Source organism: Sus scrofa, chromosome 8 (assembly GCF_054392235.1).
Source record: "Sus scrofa isolate SSC_HxYL_T2T_F1_AM1 chromosome 8, Sscrofa_HxYL_maternal_Yorkshire_Landrace_v2.0, whole genome shotgun sequence".
Lineage (NCBI taxonomy): Eukaryota > Metazoa > Chordata > Mammalia > Artiodactyla > Suidae > Sus > Sus scrofa.
Window position 1 is genome coordinate 116,934,809 of NC_139390.1, and position 15,717 is coordinate 116,950,525.

At 37.5% G+C, this 15,717-nt stretch overlaps 1 protein-coding gene across 1 annotated transcript in view; it reads right to left on the minus strand.

The window, feature by feature from the left end:
* Positions 1-4,014: 4,014 nt before the first annotated feature.
* Positions 4,015-15,717, minus strand: part of FAM241A (family with sequence similarity 241 member A) — a 39,291-nt gene continuing 27,588 nt past the window's right edge. Inside the window, exon 2 of the mRNA XM_013978951.3 lies at positions 4,015-9,309. Coding sequence (XP_013834405.2) covers positions 9,064-9,309 — 246 coding nt within the window. The 3' untranslated portion in view covers positions 4,015-9,063. The remainder of the gene's footprint in view (positions 9,310-15,717) is intronic.

Consider the following 15,717-nt stretch of genomic DNA (forward strand, 5'->3'; position numbering starts at 1 on the left):
AAGGCCTGTATCGCTATGAGCTTCCCTCTAAGTACTGCTGTTGTGGCATTCCATAGATTTTCTATGGTTTGTGTTTTCAACCATTATCATTTATCTCAAGGTATTTTTTTAATTTACCTTTTGATTTCCTCATTGACTCATTGGTTTTTTAGTAGGGTGTTGTTTAAATCTGTATGTAGTCAGTTTTTTCTCACTTCTTTTCCTACAGTTAATTTCTAGTTTCATGCCATTGTGGTCAGAGAAGATACTTGAAATAATTTCTTTTTTTTTTTTTTGTCTTTTTTTTTTTTTTTTGTCTTTTTGTCTTTTGTCTTTTGTCTTTTGTTGTTGTTGTTGTTGCTATCTCTTGGGCCGCTCCCGCGGCATATGGAGGTTCCCAGGCTAGGGGTTGAATCGGAGCTGCAGCCACCGGCCTACGCCAGAGCCACAGCAACGCGGGATCCGAGCCGCGTCTGCAACCTACACCACAGCTCACGGCAACGCCGGATCGTTAACCCACTGAGCAAGGGCAGGGACCGAACCCGCGACCTCATGGTTCCTAGTCGGATTCGTTAACCACTGCGCCACGACGGGAACTCCATACTTGAAATAATTTCTATACTCTCAAATGTGTTGAGGTTAGTTTTGTGCCCCAGTATGTGGTCAGTCCTTGAGAATGTTCCATGTGCACTTGGAAAGAACATATATTCTAATTCTTTTGGGTGTAATGTCCTGAAAATATCGATTAAGTCTAACTGTTCTATTGCTTCATTTAGGATCTCTATTCTCATATTGATGTTCTGTTTAGAGGATCTGTCCATTGATGTGAGTGGGGTGTTAAAATCTTCTAATGTTGTATACCCATCAGTTTCTCTTATGTCTGATAGTATTTGTTGTATGTATTTGGGGCATATATGTTGGTGAATGTAATATCCTCTTCTTGATCCTTTTAAATAGTGTCCTTGTCTTTCTTTAAGGCCTTTGTTTTAAAGTCTATTTTGTCTGATATGAGTTTTACAACTCCTCCTTTCCTGTCTTTTCCATTTGCATGAAATATCTTTTTTTTCCATCCCTTCATTTTCAATTTATAGGTGTCCTTTGCCCTAAGGTAGTCTCTTGTAGGCAGCATATTGTAGGCTCTTGTTTTTCTAGCCAGTTTGCCATTCTGTCTTTTGAATCTTTCAGTCCATTTACATTTAAGGTAATTATCAATAAATATGTATTTAATGTCATTTTAAACCTTGTTTTCTAGCTGAATCTATGTTTCTCCTTTGTTCCTTTCTTTTTTGGTTGGATGATTTACTTTATGCTTGTGTCCTCTTTTTAGTTTTTGTTGAATGTATTTTTTGGTTTTGATTTGTGCTTGCCCTGTTTTTCAAGTATGTTAACCCCTTACTATCGCTGCTTGCTTCTTTAGTCTGATAGTCATATAGGCTCAAACATTCTAGAGTCTAGATTTTATTTTCCTTTACCAAATTTTATGATTTTAATGTCATTTTTTTACATCTTAATGTCTATCCTTTTGCTGTTCCTTGTGTTTATCATCATTTTTACAAATAGTTTTTTTTTTTTTCTTTTAGATCTGTATACTGGCTTATTTAAAGTGATTACTTTCCAATTTTTATTTCCTCCATCCTATATATCTTCTTATTTCTTTCCTATTTGGAGGAGACCTTTCAGTATTTCTTTTAGAATGGGTTTAGTATTGCTGTATTCTTTTATATTTTGTTTGTAAATGATAATATTTTGGGGTAGTGTATTCTAGGAAGCAGATTTTTCCCTTTTAAAACTGAGTATATCTTGCCACTCTCTTCTGGCCTGTAGTGTTCTGTAGAGAAATCAGCTGATAGCCTTATGGGGGGCTCCCTTATATTTTTTGTATGTGGAAAGTTATGTTTCTCAGGTTTAGAGAAGTGGCTTTCCCAGGGGAGTGAGAGCAACAACAGGTGGCATTTGATTGCAGTGCCCTCCTCTGTGATGACCCCTGAGAGGTGACTGGAGCTGTAGGTGGTGCCTATTCATGGACCCCTAATGGTGCTGGGCCACTCCCACCTCTGGAGTCTGAAATGGCTGTGGTGGTTTGCCCTTGCTGCCCACAGCTGGTGCAAGGGGTACCCCACTGCTCAAGTGCCTGTGCAGAGAAAGATACTTTTAGGGGGTCCTTCCCCTCCTCCTCTAGCCCCCCCACCAAATGGCACCTTGGCTCTCCTGTGGGCTGAGGCCTCCTCCTGTGCTCCCTTGGCTATGGTGCTGTGCTCCCCAGCCCATGGTACACTGCTCCGTAGCCCCTCAGGCTGTCTCCACACAGCCAACCCTAGCCCTTTCCCTGGAACTGACCTCTGGAGCCTGAGTCTCAGTGCCCAGCCCCTGTCTGAGTATCTCAGGCTGTGGTGGTACCAATGGTTTGTGTGGCTGCCTCTCTGCTTTTCCCTCCTCAGTCCAGCTGGTGCACTTTTCTCTGTGGCTTTGAGGTTCCCTGTCTCCACTGATACCCTCCAGGCTGTGGATTCCTTTTCTCTGTCACTGCTTCCTCTCAGGAGTGCTGATCCCATCCTGATTCCTTTTATCCTCTTCTCTCTTTCTTTTCTCCCTTCTTTTATTCTACCCAATTATGTGGAGGGTTTCTTGCCCTTCTTGGAGGTTTAAGGTCTTCTGCCAGTGTTCAGTAGATGTTCTATGTGAATTTTATACAGGTAGATTTTTTTTAAATGTGTTTGTGGGAGAAGGTGAGCGTCATGTCTTACTACTCTGCCATCTTGATCCTGCCCCCTCTAGGCATGAATATTTTTGATAGTATATATGTAAAACCAGAAGAATATATAACAGAAGCAATCATGACAGACCAGAGAAAGGCACTCATTAAATGATATAAAGTATTGAAAGTGTTCACATATCCCATTCCCCCACCTGCCATGAGACAGGAGGAAAGGGGGCAGGGCACAACCTAAAAGAATGTTGAGGATACAGCAGAAACTAGTTAAAACCACCTAGGCCCAAGATGGCAGAAGATCTGACTTCCTGTAGACTGAGCCTTATTATACGTTCCTTGTAATACATGCTAAATGACACGCCCACCAGCATCATGAGAGTTCCAAGGCTAACTATAAAAGGCCAAAAGTGGGCAGTGGCCCAATTCCTGGAAATCCCTACCCTTTCCCCCAAATAATTGGAATAATCCTCCCACTTGTTAGCCTGTGAAATTACCCAGCCCATACAAACTAACAACCTTGGACCTGGGGTCCTCTTGTTTTCTGAGATGGCCCACATTCTGCCTGTGAAGTGTGTACCTGCCTGAATAAATCTGCTTTCGCTCTACTTTGGCTCACTCTTGAATTCTTTGTGAAGCCAAAGACCCTCACTTGGTAGCCTGTCCCAAGGACTCAACTGAGACCTGGGATGTGGCCATTCTCTCGGCCCTCTTCTCTTGCAACACCCACAAAAAACATTAAAGATTTTGTCTTAAACCAACTATGCCATAAAAAAGTATACTGTATACAGAATTTTCATTCTTTGATAAAAAAATCACATTAAAATATATACCGTCAATTAGTCTCTTGTAACATAGGAGTAAACCTGTAACAAAAAATGTCCATGACTTTATGATAAAAAGTCAATGTATTCTGTGGTGCTTTGGAAAAATAACAAGGTCATTTCCAACTAATTAGGTTGATGAAAGGTTAAATGACAATTTTAACTGCTGAAAAGATAATTCAAATTTAATAAGCAAATAAATGACCAAGTTCTGGATCTTAGACTTCTGCAGAACTCATCAATAATTCTAATTTATACAATAGTCAACAGAAAGTAGAATACAGCTGGGATGCCCACGTTAATCTTGATCTGGATTTTCCCACTATTTTATTGCCTAGGAAGGCATACACACATCAGGCCTGGATTTTCTGCTCCAGCAATAGGAATGAGGGGAAAAAAAACTCCTTTCACTCGCAGGTGACAATTTCTAAACTTGATATGGCAACAATTAACTGATAATTAGAACATAAGGACAACATAAGGAGTCAGAAGGGAGACTCAGAATGCAAGGTTGTGAAAGAGTATTATTTATTAGAATAACAAAGTATTTTAAATACATGTTATTTAACATATATGATGGGGGCTACTAGGACATCCTAGTAGTGAATTTATTCTGGAGCCTAATATGCCAAGCTTAGATACTTGGGGATTCCTGCTTATGTTCTTGGATTTTTAGAAAATTAAAATTTTGTCGACAAAGGCCTATTGAAAAATACTAGAAAAACATGAACTGCAGGTAGCGTGAGTGACCATAATCTTTCTGGACAAAGTGATTCCACCAAGTACAACACTGAAAATACTACATTTGCTCCTAAAAAATGCAATCATATAGTAGCAATACTGTGTGTGTGTGTATATGCAGATAACAGCAATATTCTTCCATCAAAAGTGAATAAAATTTATATATGAAAATGTATACATCTAATCCACTCTCTATGCACCGTAAGTATATTTTTGGAGTCAAAATACTGAACAACTGACTCTTTGTTAATGTACTATAAGGGAAGCATTAATAAATGAAGCTCATTTATTACTTTGACAAAAATTTTGAGAACATGTTTTATGCCAGGCATTGTGTTAGGTAATGCAATTATGAACATGATAGACATGTTTTTTGCTCTGAGAAAGCTTTTGTTTAGTGGAAGAAACTGACCTTAAGCTTCTACAATATAGCATGACAGAAGCTGATAGGGGAAATAAAGGGTTCTTGGAAAGCACATGAAGTACCAAAACTGGACTTAAAGGAGTCAGAGAAATTTTCCCAGGAGACATGATATCTAAATTGAGGCCTTAAAGCTATGGACGTGTTGGTCAGTTTGGTGGGAGAGAGGCAATTCTGCAAGGGAGAAACATGTCTCTTTCAGCCGAAAACAAAATCAGTATAGTTAGCCTTGGAAAGGGAAGGTGGTTGTAAAGGGAGGTGAGATGTGTAAGAACCAGTTCATGAGGGCCTTGTAAAACATATTACGGAGTAAGGGAATAGGAAGCCACTGAAAAAAGATTTAGGCCAAGGAGATCTTTATATTATTCTGACTATACAGTAGAAAAATGAAGGCAGGCAGACCAATGTGGACTGTCAGCAATGTAGGTATGGATGAAGTTAGTGATAGTGGGTGTGGAGAGAAGGAGAAAGATTAAAGATATTTTTAAGAAGTAAAAGAGCAGGGCTTGGTGACTAGCTACATATGAGCAGTGTAGGAGAGGGTTCTGTCATTTGCTGAGACTGGAAACACAGGAAGAAGCAAAGGTTTGGGAGAAGGAGGCTGAGTTCCTTTTTTGGATATATTGAATTTGGCGTATTAAGGGATAAGCAAGTACAAATGTTGGGCAAGCAATGGAATGTATGAATCTTATATTCTGAACAGAACCCTCTAAACTGGAGCTGTAGACTGGAGAGCTGTTAGTATGAAATGGTAACTGAAGCTGTGAGAGTGTGATATTGCCCAAGGCGATGTGCAGAATGAGGGAGGAACCACCTGGAACACCAAAAATTAAGGTTTGGGCTGAGAAATAGGACTTATAAAATATCAAGTCCAGCAATGATCCTGAAGCCATAATTTGTACATTACTTTATATTCTCCCTGGTCAAATATAGTACTAGAAGTATTAACAGGTATGAAAGCGATTTTTTTAATTCTTTTTTTTTACCTTGTAAAGCCATTAACTGGCAATGAAAACACTTCAAATAAACTGAAATCAATAAACCTTTGTAAAATAATTGTTAAAATATAATCTATAAACCAAACCACCCTTGATTGCTCAATACCTAACTTTATTTGGAGCTTTCTGCTTTACGACAGAACTTTAATTACGCTGTAACTTGCCCTCCATCAGTTCTGTGACTGCTTCTTATTTTCTGATCAACTGGATAATCTTTAATGGATGTGCAGCTCAGTAATAGCTCAGAGCTATTTCTCTGATAAAGAAAGAGGTATACATTGGGTAGAAGACAACCATGGTCCCTAATTCCCACGTGGAAAAACTCAAATACAGTTTTGGATGGAGCAACGGAGATTTGCCTTAATATGCTTCCTTTATATTTGTAGGAGTAGAAATGGAAATGTGACCTCTGGAGTGGCTAATCGGGGGTGTGGTCAAGTATGTTTAACAACTAGCTTGCCAGGAAAAAAGAGCTCTGATTTGCTGCATTTGCCAATGTTTATAGTGTAAATACTACCCCCAACTTCAGCTTCAAGCTACCAACTTGATGTCATTAAAGGTGGAGTAGGGATAAAATGTATACATTGGCTCTTGCCAGCCAGTGGGGCTTCAGCACACTACTGGGCCAAGAATGAGCTAACTGATGGCCAGGGATGGAAAATAGATTTTACACAGACAACTGAATTCTACAAAACACTGAGTTTTTACTTTAATGAAAACTGATTTATTCATCTATTTGTTTATTTGTAGGTCTTGACCTTTTCCCTTTTGAATTGAGGGCTGGTGGTATGAGTGATAGACACTAATAATCTAATATAGTATTTTAACTTTTATCTCTTTATTCATAGCAATAATGGTTTCTAAAGTTGGCTTGAATCTGAGATTGAAGTGATTGAGAATGATTTTCAATCGAATTCCTTATACCATGAACTGAAAAAAAAAAATGACCAGGTTCTTTTCACTTCAGGATATCAGTATAATTTGCATTCTAATATTTCATAAAATAAAATATTTCCATCAAATAAGCAAAGTTTTTTTTTCCCTCTAAAAGCAAATAATGTGATGGTATACCGCATTAAAAATATATGCAGAAAGAATTGCAGCAAAATAGCTCATTTCTTTATAGAATTTAATATATATCCTATTAACATCAATTTGCAGATGCATAGTATTTAACACTATACTAAATAATTACAATTAAAACTTACTTTTAAAATATTTTCAATATTAGATACTGGTAGGACCAGAGCTGTTACTACGCATACTATATATTTTTTACATTCCAAAAGAAATTCAAATTTCTAGTAGTATTAGAAAAGAATACACTTTTTAATATTTAGTGAAGATATACAAAATCTCATGACTTCTATTAAAAACCTCACAATTCTACCGTATGCAAATAAAGACACCTCTTAAATAACTTGCAGTTATGCCAAGTCCATAAAGGTTACTATAAAAATATTGGGAAACCCAATAAAAACACAATGATATAGTACAAAGTCTTTTTTAAGTTAAACTTTAAAAGGTCTGTATTTATACAAATGCACAATACTTTTTAGTGCCCTCTGACTGGTACTGTTGTTCAGGATTATCTAATTTTAGAAATCTAAATTGTACATTTTCATCAATTGTCTGCTTCAGAATGGAAGACACTGAGAACTTATATAATAAATTTTAAAAACAGGATTGGGTAAAAACTTTATAAAGTAGAACAGTAAACACTTTACACACTTTAGTTATTGCCCTGCCAAAGATAAAAATGCCCCAATTTTTCATTTTCCTTTTATTGAACTTAAATTTCTAGGTAATTATCTTAACTACCTCTCCTTTGTCCAAGTAAGAAAGTCTTTGAGACAAAAGTGTAAAGATTTTAGGTTCCTTAACAAAATCCAAAATATCAGTAAGCCATTTTTCATTTCCTAAGTATATTTAAAGAAATGCTCATTTCAATATAAAACCCCAAAAGTGCCAAGTTAAGACATTAATAACATGTCTGGCCAATTACTGACTTGGCTTTAGCCTTAGAGGAATATTATACAATGACTGTTGAGTTCTAATTTTAAGCATTTGGTTTTTATACTGTAATACTGTGCTTTCTAATACAGATATCAAAGAAAAGAGCTGATTTTTTTTTTAAAAAAAAGGAATAGTAAAGAATTTCAACCACAATACAAATCAGTTTTTTTTTTTTTTTTTGGTAGTGGGGGGAAACCTATGTCAAGGTAGTAAATAAATTTTTTTAAATCCTAAGAATAATTGCTATAAAAGAACTACAAAATGTAAATTTCTGAAAAAAATACACTGAAAATGTCTCTCTAGGAAAAAAATACACAACTGGTTGGATACAAGAAAATATAACATTATCATGGGATGCAGCCAACTATGGGCCTGGCTTATGAGACTTTAAAAATTCACAAAAAGTAATTAGCACCAAAATTGTCTAAAACATCAAATGATACACTAAAGTGATTCCAAGCCCAAGTACTACTTTATAAAAAAGTTACATTTAACTTGGGAAGCTTTCCCAACAGTAATAAATATATTTCTTTTCAATCTTCAGAAAATGTGCTAGCTTTACTGATTTTCATCAAAATATTAAGGTAGTGTATAGCAGTTAGCATTTATATGGGCTTGTGCTAAGCAGGGACAGTAGAAATCCAAAATATTTCCCAGATAATATGGGTTCATTTGGTGGAAGATGGGGAGCAATTCTCCAAGTAAAACTTTTTTTTTTTTTAAGCTCCTTGTTTTGTCCTTTTGCTTCTAAAATGTTTTAATGGAGCTCTTTACAAGACCTATCTTGCCCAACTTGAATTTTTTCTTTTTTTGGTCTTTTTAGGGCCACACCTGCAGCATATGGAGGTTCCCAAGCTAGGGGTCGAATCAGAGCTGTAGCTGCTGGCCTGCACCACAGCCACAGCAACCTGGGATCCGAGCCATGTCTGTGACCTATTTCACAGGTCACGGCAACGCTGGATCCTTAACCCACTGAGCAAGGCCAGGGATGGAACCTGCATCCTCATGGATGCTAGTCATATTTGTTTCTTCTGAGCCACGATGGGAACCCTCGGACTTGAATTTCATATTCCTATTTTGCCTGATCACTGTTTGGTGGTGGTTAAGATCTGGCATGGTAATAGGGGTGCTTAAAATTGGGCACAGGTCACAGTAATTAAACAAGAATTATGAATAAGCTACAATATATATATTTAACCCTGTTATAATCAACAGTTGAGTTTAATTTTAAACAATATCAACTTATGAATTTAATTACTAAAACAGCACACAATTCGAAACAAGGCAAACTTTTCAGCCTTCATGTAGTGAAATATTAACTTCACTAAATACACATATGGCTACTAAATGTTAAACAATAGTTCATTCTGCCACATTTCACTGTTGCACATAAATAATGACAAGGCAAAGAATAGCAACTAGTCCAAGGGCTGGTAGGCCAAGGAACCACAGCATAACCCAGAAGAAAATGACTACCACTGGTTCTACAATTTGTTCTCCAAAATACATTCTTGTGAAGCCCATGCTGATGAGGCTTTTGTTCAGTTCACCAAAAAGTGTTCCCATCTTTTTGTAGTCATCTCCAACAGGCTCACCAGTGTTATTTTGTGATTCTTCAATATCCTTAAAAAAAAACAAAACAAAACATAAACATAAAATCAGAAATAGGTGCATGTCTTTAAGAATAATGACTAACTCATAGTTCTTTTTAATCTTCCAAAGTATGTACTGGGCATACTTCTGATAATCATTCAGTAATATTTGGGAATGTTCCTTTTGATTGTCATATAGTAACAACTGTCTGTGCCCATCTTTCAAGAATATGGAAAGCACTGATTTATTGATTTGTGTGGAATCAACATTGACTGGACCCTCAACTACCAGAACACCGATTTATAAGATGAAGAATTCATTTCCATTCATTTTCTACTTTCCCAGAATTGCACAAAGACAACTTCTCAGATGAAGAGTCATGTTCATATTACTCTTATTAGTGACTATGATTTCAGAACAGCCTTTTTCTACTAATCTCCTATTTTGTGGTAGAGCCCTGGATTTCTCTGTTCTGGTAGGTAAGCTCTTTTTAGTCCATTCCACTGACTCCAAGACTTTAAGGAACCTCGCTTCAGCTGACTGGAGCAGGGCTTGGTGCTAATGTTGAGCAATCCTCAGCTATTGCTGCTGTGATGTGTCAGTTTTAGCTGGAGAGCTAAGACTTCAGTGTAGGCCCTGGCATAGTTTTCTGTAATTTAACACATGTCCTAAATGCCCCTTATGAATCCCACCAGAAGCAACATACAGTTTCCAAGTAGGAATCATTTTGAACAATATTCCCCAAAGTCCACCTAGACATGAGCTCCCCAGAAGATGTCCATCTGTACCCAATTATACATAGCAAAAATTATTTACTATTTCTAGTACATCTCAGTCTTACTACAATTTAGGCCTTCATGTTTTTGTTATTAAGCTACTATCTCTCAGCTTCAACCACACCCTTTGGAATTCTGCAAGACATAGCTGGCTCCTTGTTGGGCTCTGCCCACAGAGGAACGAGAGAGACTTTGTGCAGTTAGAGGAGGAAGGGATTTACTCTTTCCTTGTTTGCCTTGCCGGGGTTTCTCAATACTATCTACTTTAGTGATAATTCACTCTGGCAGTAGAAGGTCTGTCTGGTAGCAGTCACTGATTTCAATTTAGTGGCTTCCCAACCCTTGTAGAACCAATCTCAATGAGCCTTCTTGAGATATCAGATCAAACTCCTGGGTTCCTCTTCCTCAGATATCTGCTTCCCAGATCTATGGTGTCCCTCTTCTGAACTCAGAAACACCAGCACCAGGTGAGCAGTGATCAGTTCTTGGAAGTCTGAGTCCCAGCTCTATGGGACGGGGCCTTCCCCAGTCTTCTCGGTTTTAGTAATTCTACCTCTTTTCTTTGCTTCCCCTGGCCCAGGAGTGGTAGCTGCTTCCTGCTGTTATTGTCTGTGGCACTTAGCCTGTTGTAGTGCTGTGGTTTTTAAACTTTAGCATAAGTTAGACTCTCTCAGAGGGCTTTTAAAGCCCAGAATGCTGGCCAACTGACAGGGTTTCTGACCCAGTAAGCCATGAGTGGGACTTGTGTCTGAGAATTTGCACTTCTAACAAGTTTCCAGGTGATTCGTAATGATGCTGATTTTTCTACCATCCTTTGAGTATCAGTGTGTTAATGTTCTCTTTTTTGCCTTTTCTGTTTTTCAGTGCCTACTTAACAATTCTTTCTATTAGATTATTCTTGATAAAATAATTGGTATAGTTTCTGTCCCCTCACTAGACCCTAGTACAGTCACAAAAGAAAATCTATGACATGTTGAAGATATAGTTGTAATTATAATTTATTAAACCTAATTTTTTAGGAGTGATGATTCAAACTGGTAATTATTTACTGAATTTATACTTGCTTATAGTAGATAAAAGATGGAAAATTTCTCATATATTAAAAAAAAAGCTTTGGGTACAGCAGGGTTTCACATAATAAGTATTAAATGCCATTAACTATGCTGTCTGGGAGTTCCCGTCGTGGCGCAATGGTTAATGAATCCAACTAGGAACCATGAGGTTGTGGGTTTGATCCCTGGCCTTACTCAATTACTTTCTACCAAAAAGAAAGGAGTTCCCGTCGTGGCGCAGTGGTTAACGAATCTGACTAGGAACCATGAGGTTGCAGGTTCGATCCCTGGCCTTGTTCAGTGGGCTAAGGATCCAGCGTTGCCGTGAGCTGTGGTGTAGGTTGCAGACGTGGCTCGGATCCCGCGTTGCTGTGGCTCTGGTGTAGGCCGGCGGCTACAGCTCCAATTGGACCCCTAGCCTGGGAACCTCCATATGCCACGGGAGCAGCTCAAGAAATGGCAAAGAAAAAGACAGAAAACCAAAAAATCTTGTTCTTGCCTGAGATTAAGGCTTTTTTTTTTTTTTTTTTTTTTTTTTTTTTTTTTTTTTTAGGACAGAGTTTGAAAAGTTCTTGATTTAGAGTTTGTAATTTTTTCTGGTCCCTCAACTTTCTCTTCTACTCCAGTGTCTTGTTGGTATCATTTTTAGCCTCTTTTTTTTTAATTAAAGTTTTTCTGCTTCTTTCCTTTTTTTTTAAACCACCTCTAATTTCTTTTAATCTATGCACTTATTGTACTTTGGGGTTTTCTGTTTTTAACAAAGCTTTTTAAGACTTTTTTGGTATTTTTGTGGTTTTAGTATAAAGTACCCGAATCTGATATGGTTCTTTCTGAAGATTTAAATTCTTCTACCAACTGCTTGTGGGTTTTTCAGGGGAAGAAGTAGGTGTTGCAAGACTTAAATCAAAATAGGGAATTAGTTAACTCCTGGAGGCCAGGTGGAGAGGCAACAGTGAGTCACATCTCAGATCCTGGCACTAGCTGGTGGGATTGAGGCTGGAAGCAGTGGCCCTGTAAGGACTAGTCTGGATATATGCTGTGGCTGTGGTAGCCAGCTTCTCTTTTTTTTTTTTTTGGTCTTTTTGCCATTTCTTTGGGCCGCTCCCATGGCATATGGAGGTTCCCAGGCTAGGGGTCGAATCGGAGCTGTAGCCACTGGCCTACGCCAGAGCCACAGCAACACGGGATCTGAGCCACGTCTGCAACCTACACCACAGCTCACGGCAACGCCGGATCCTTAACCCACTGAGCAAGGGCAGGGACCGAACCCGCAACCTTGTGGTTCCTAGTCGGATTCGTTAACCACTGCGCCACGACGGGAACTCCAAGCTTCTCTTTTTAACGGGAAAAATTGCAAACACAAAATTAGATAAAATAGTACAATCAACCCTTAAATATCTAACAACCAGATTAAATAACCACTACAAAACTGCCACTTTACAAAGCACTACTTAATTTGGGCAATCTACAGGAGAGGAAAAAAGTAAAATCACTAGAAGTATGCCTAAAAGGGGCATATCTTCACAAAAGAAGTTCTGCAGGAACATCAAAGCTATCCAGCAATGAATTGGAGGGAGGGGTTCAAATAATCCTAAAGAAAAGACACTTGAAAATATGAAAAAGAAAATTGGCAGCATTCTTAAATCACTGATGTTACAATCATTACAGTATTTTTGGTATCAGTAAATATTTGTAGACTAAATGGAGAGAATTTGTCACATGTCTGGCAAGCATTAGGACAGTATCTTGATAGGTTTTCTTCCTGCTTCACTTCTTGCCAAGGAAAAGATAGTCCTAATTTTAAAAAAGCATTAACTACAATAACCTCAAAACAATGTACAGATTTTTATGGATTAGCAGTATTTTTTCTTGGTGGATATTATTAAGCATCCCTTCACCTCACCTCTTTCCTATTAGAACCTTAATCCAGTCTACATTCTTCAGGTGAGAAAAATTCCATCTACAGCTTCAGAAATGATAGGCCTAAGCGTAATCCCCATCCCTTTCCTAGAAGCTGGCTTTGGAAGGGACATGTGATCTACTTTGGAATGATGACTTTTTGGGTCTTCTGGGAAAAATTCTTCCTAGCTCTTCTGATACAACTTTGGAAAGTGATCTTTATCTTCTTAAGTAAAGAACACGTATTATATTTGTATTAGTTTTCTATTGCTGCTGTAATGAATTACTAGAAACTTAGTGGCTTGAAACACAAATTCATCATCTTAATAGTTCTGCAGGTGAGAAGTCATGTCAGCAGGATTGTGTTTCTTCAGGCGCTAGGAAAGAATCTGTTTTTCTACCTTTTCTAGCTGCAAGAGGTGTTCATACTGCTTGGCTCTTAGTTCCCCTCCTCCATCTTCAGAGTCAGCATAGTTGCAGCTCTCAGACCATAGTTAACTCTTCCCTCTGATCACAGCAGGGAAAGGTTCTCTGCTTTTAAAGACCCATGTGATTAGGCCTAACCTACTTGGATAATCCAGGATAATCTCCCCATCTCAAAGTCCTTAAATTTTATCACAACTACATGACCTGTAAGGTATCATATTAATAGATACTAAGAATTGAGATGGTGGACATCTTTGTGGGGGTGCCATTATTCTACCCACCACAATATTTAATTTTAAAATTATTTCTTTGTAGATCTTTTTCCTGTCACTATCTTTGATTAGAAAGGCGAAGCCATTAAAGGCAAGAACCTTATCTTAGAAGTTTTAAGGTTAGTATTTAGTATACTGCACTGTGCCCAGCCCACTGTAAGCTGATAATAAATCTGTTGAATGAACAATAGAAATATCCTATAATAAGAACATACTAGGCAAAAGACTCCTTGAAAAATAAAAACAAACAGTATTTACATTTAGCATCAATTCTTTAATTTTCCCATGAGTACTGTTGTGAATTTGTTCAAATATTTATAAATAAATTCTAGATTAAAGATATGGTAGCTGCTAGCTAAAATTTATATGCTCAGCTCAATTCCTAAACCATTTAAGAGAAGAGGCTAATTGAAAAGGTGACTTCTTGAGTCCTTGACTCACTCACAGATGTCTGTAATTTTCAGAGTAATGGTAGCAGTGGTAGTATTATCAATAGAACAGCTAACACTCAGTGCCTACTATGTGGCAGGCACCGTGTTGCACATGCAGTATCTTGTTTGACCTTACCAACAGGCTGTGAAGGAAGCTCTATGTGGTGCTTCCCCCGCTTCTAACATTGATCACTTTATGTTCTTTCCAAATTTTATTCTTTGTATGTGAGGGCCCAAAGGAAGAACTTTTGTCAAATGCAGTTTCCTTCATGATCATATAATAGCACTGTATACCTTAAAATGTATTCTCACCAAAATAGAGAAATTATTACTTTTGTAATTGACTGAAAATCTTTTTTAAAAGATACACAAAATTAGTGATGAGAAATGAAAGGTGACCCCTTAAATAATCATAGGCTATTTAAGAGCAAAGGATCCTTAAAGATAATTAAATCAAAGTCTCTTATTTCAGAAACAAAAAATAAGAGGTTAGGTCACACAGTCTATTAAAAACAAAAAACACAGGCTTTGGAAACAAATGGAACAAATTCACATCTTTCCCTCATGTATAAAGGGCAAATTACTTAGCCACTGACACTCAGTTTCTCCATGTATTAATATTTACTCTCATAGAGTTGTGATAATAAAATGAGGAAATAGATTTTAAAAAAGCTTTTAGAATACATACATTAATCACTCAATATATAGTAATTACTATTACTACATTTTCGGTAGAATTTTTGTCTTGTGATTTTTACTTCTTTCTATTGTCACATGCTGCCTGAGATAATTAATACCTTAGTGATTATCTTTCTCAGGATAATTAAATTCAGTTGTATTTTTCTTCAAGTGTTATGACAATTTAATTATATAGAAGTTGAGGTGGGATGTTTTCTACAGCACATTTTTACCTATGGAACAATCTGTGCACGTTAGTATGGCAGAACCTGCTTATTCACTGTATAGGCTACATTCTATAAACAGGCTTTCACTGAGTGGGTGACAATTTAAGATTCACTTTTAACTGTTTTCCCATGTGCAGTATTGGAAATCTGCTGTTTTTGCCTCTCTGGTTTTCATTCTACTTTCTTCTACTGGTATGACCTTGGTTTAATTTTGGGGAAACCTACTCCCACCCACACTTGGTCCATGTGTTTTGGTTAACTGTCTCCATTCCCTAGTTCTGGTCAATCAGAACATTTCATTTCCATGGGCATATGATTAGTTAAGGAATAAGCATGTAACCTAAGACAGGCCAGTGAAAGCTCTGAGGCTTTTGCTGCAACTATTGAAAAAAGAGACACCCCCCACCCGCCCCTGCTGCTATTGATTAGCCGGTAATATGTAGGGCATCCTATTACAATGAGGAGAAAACTTGCTATGAACGAAGCCAATAGAACGTAAAGCCAAGAAATGACATAGTTGAATTTGTCTGAATACCTGAATTCAGCTAGTGCATCTACCTCTTTTTATTTTGTTACAAGAGCCAATAAATTCCTATTTTGCAAAAATCTAGTAAAAGTTGAATTTTTGTCACTTGGAACCAAGAGTTTTGACTACAGATGGTGATGATGATGATAAA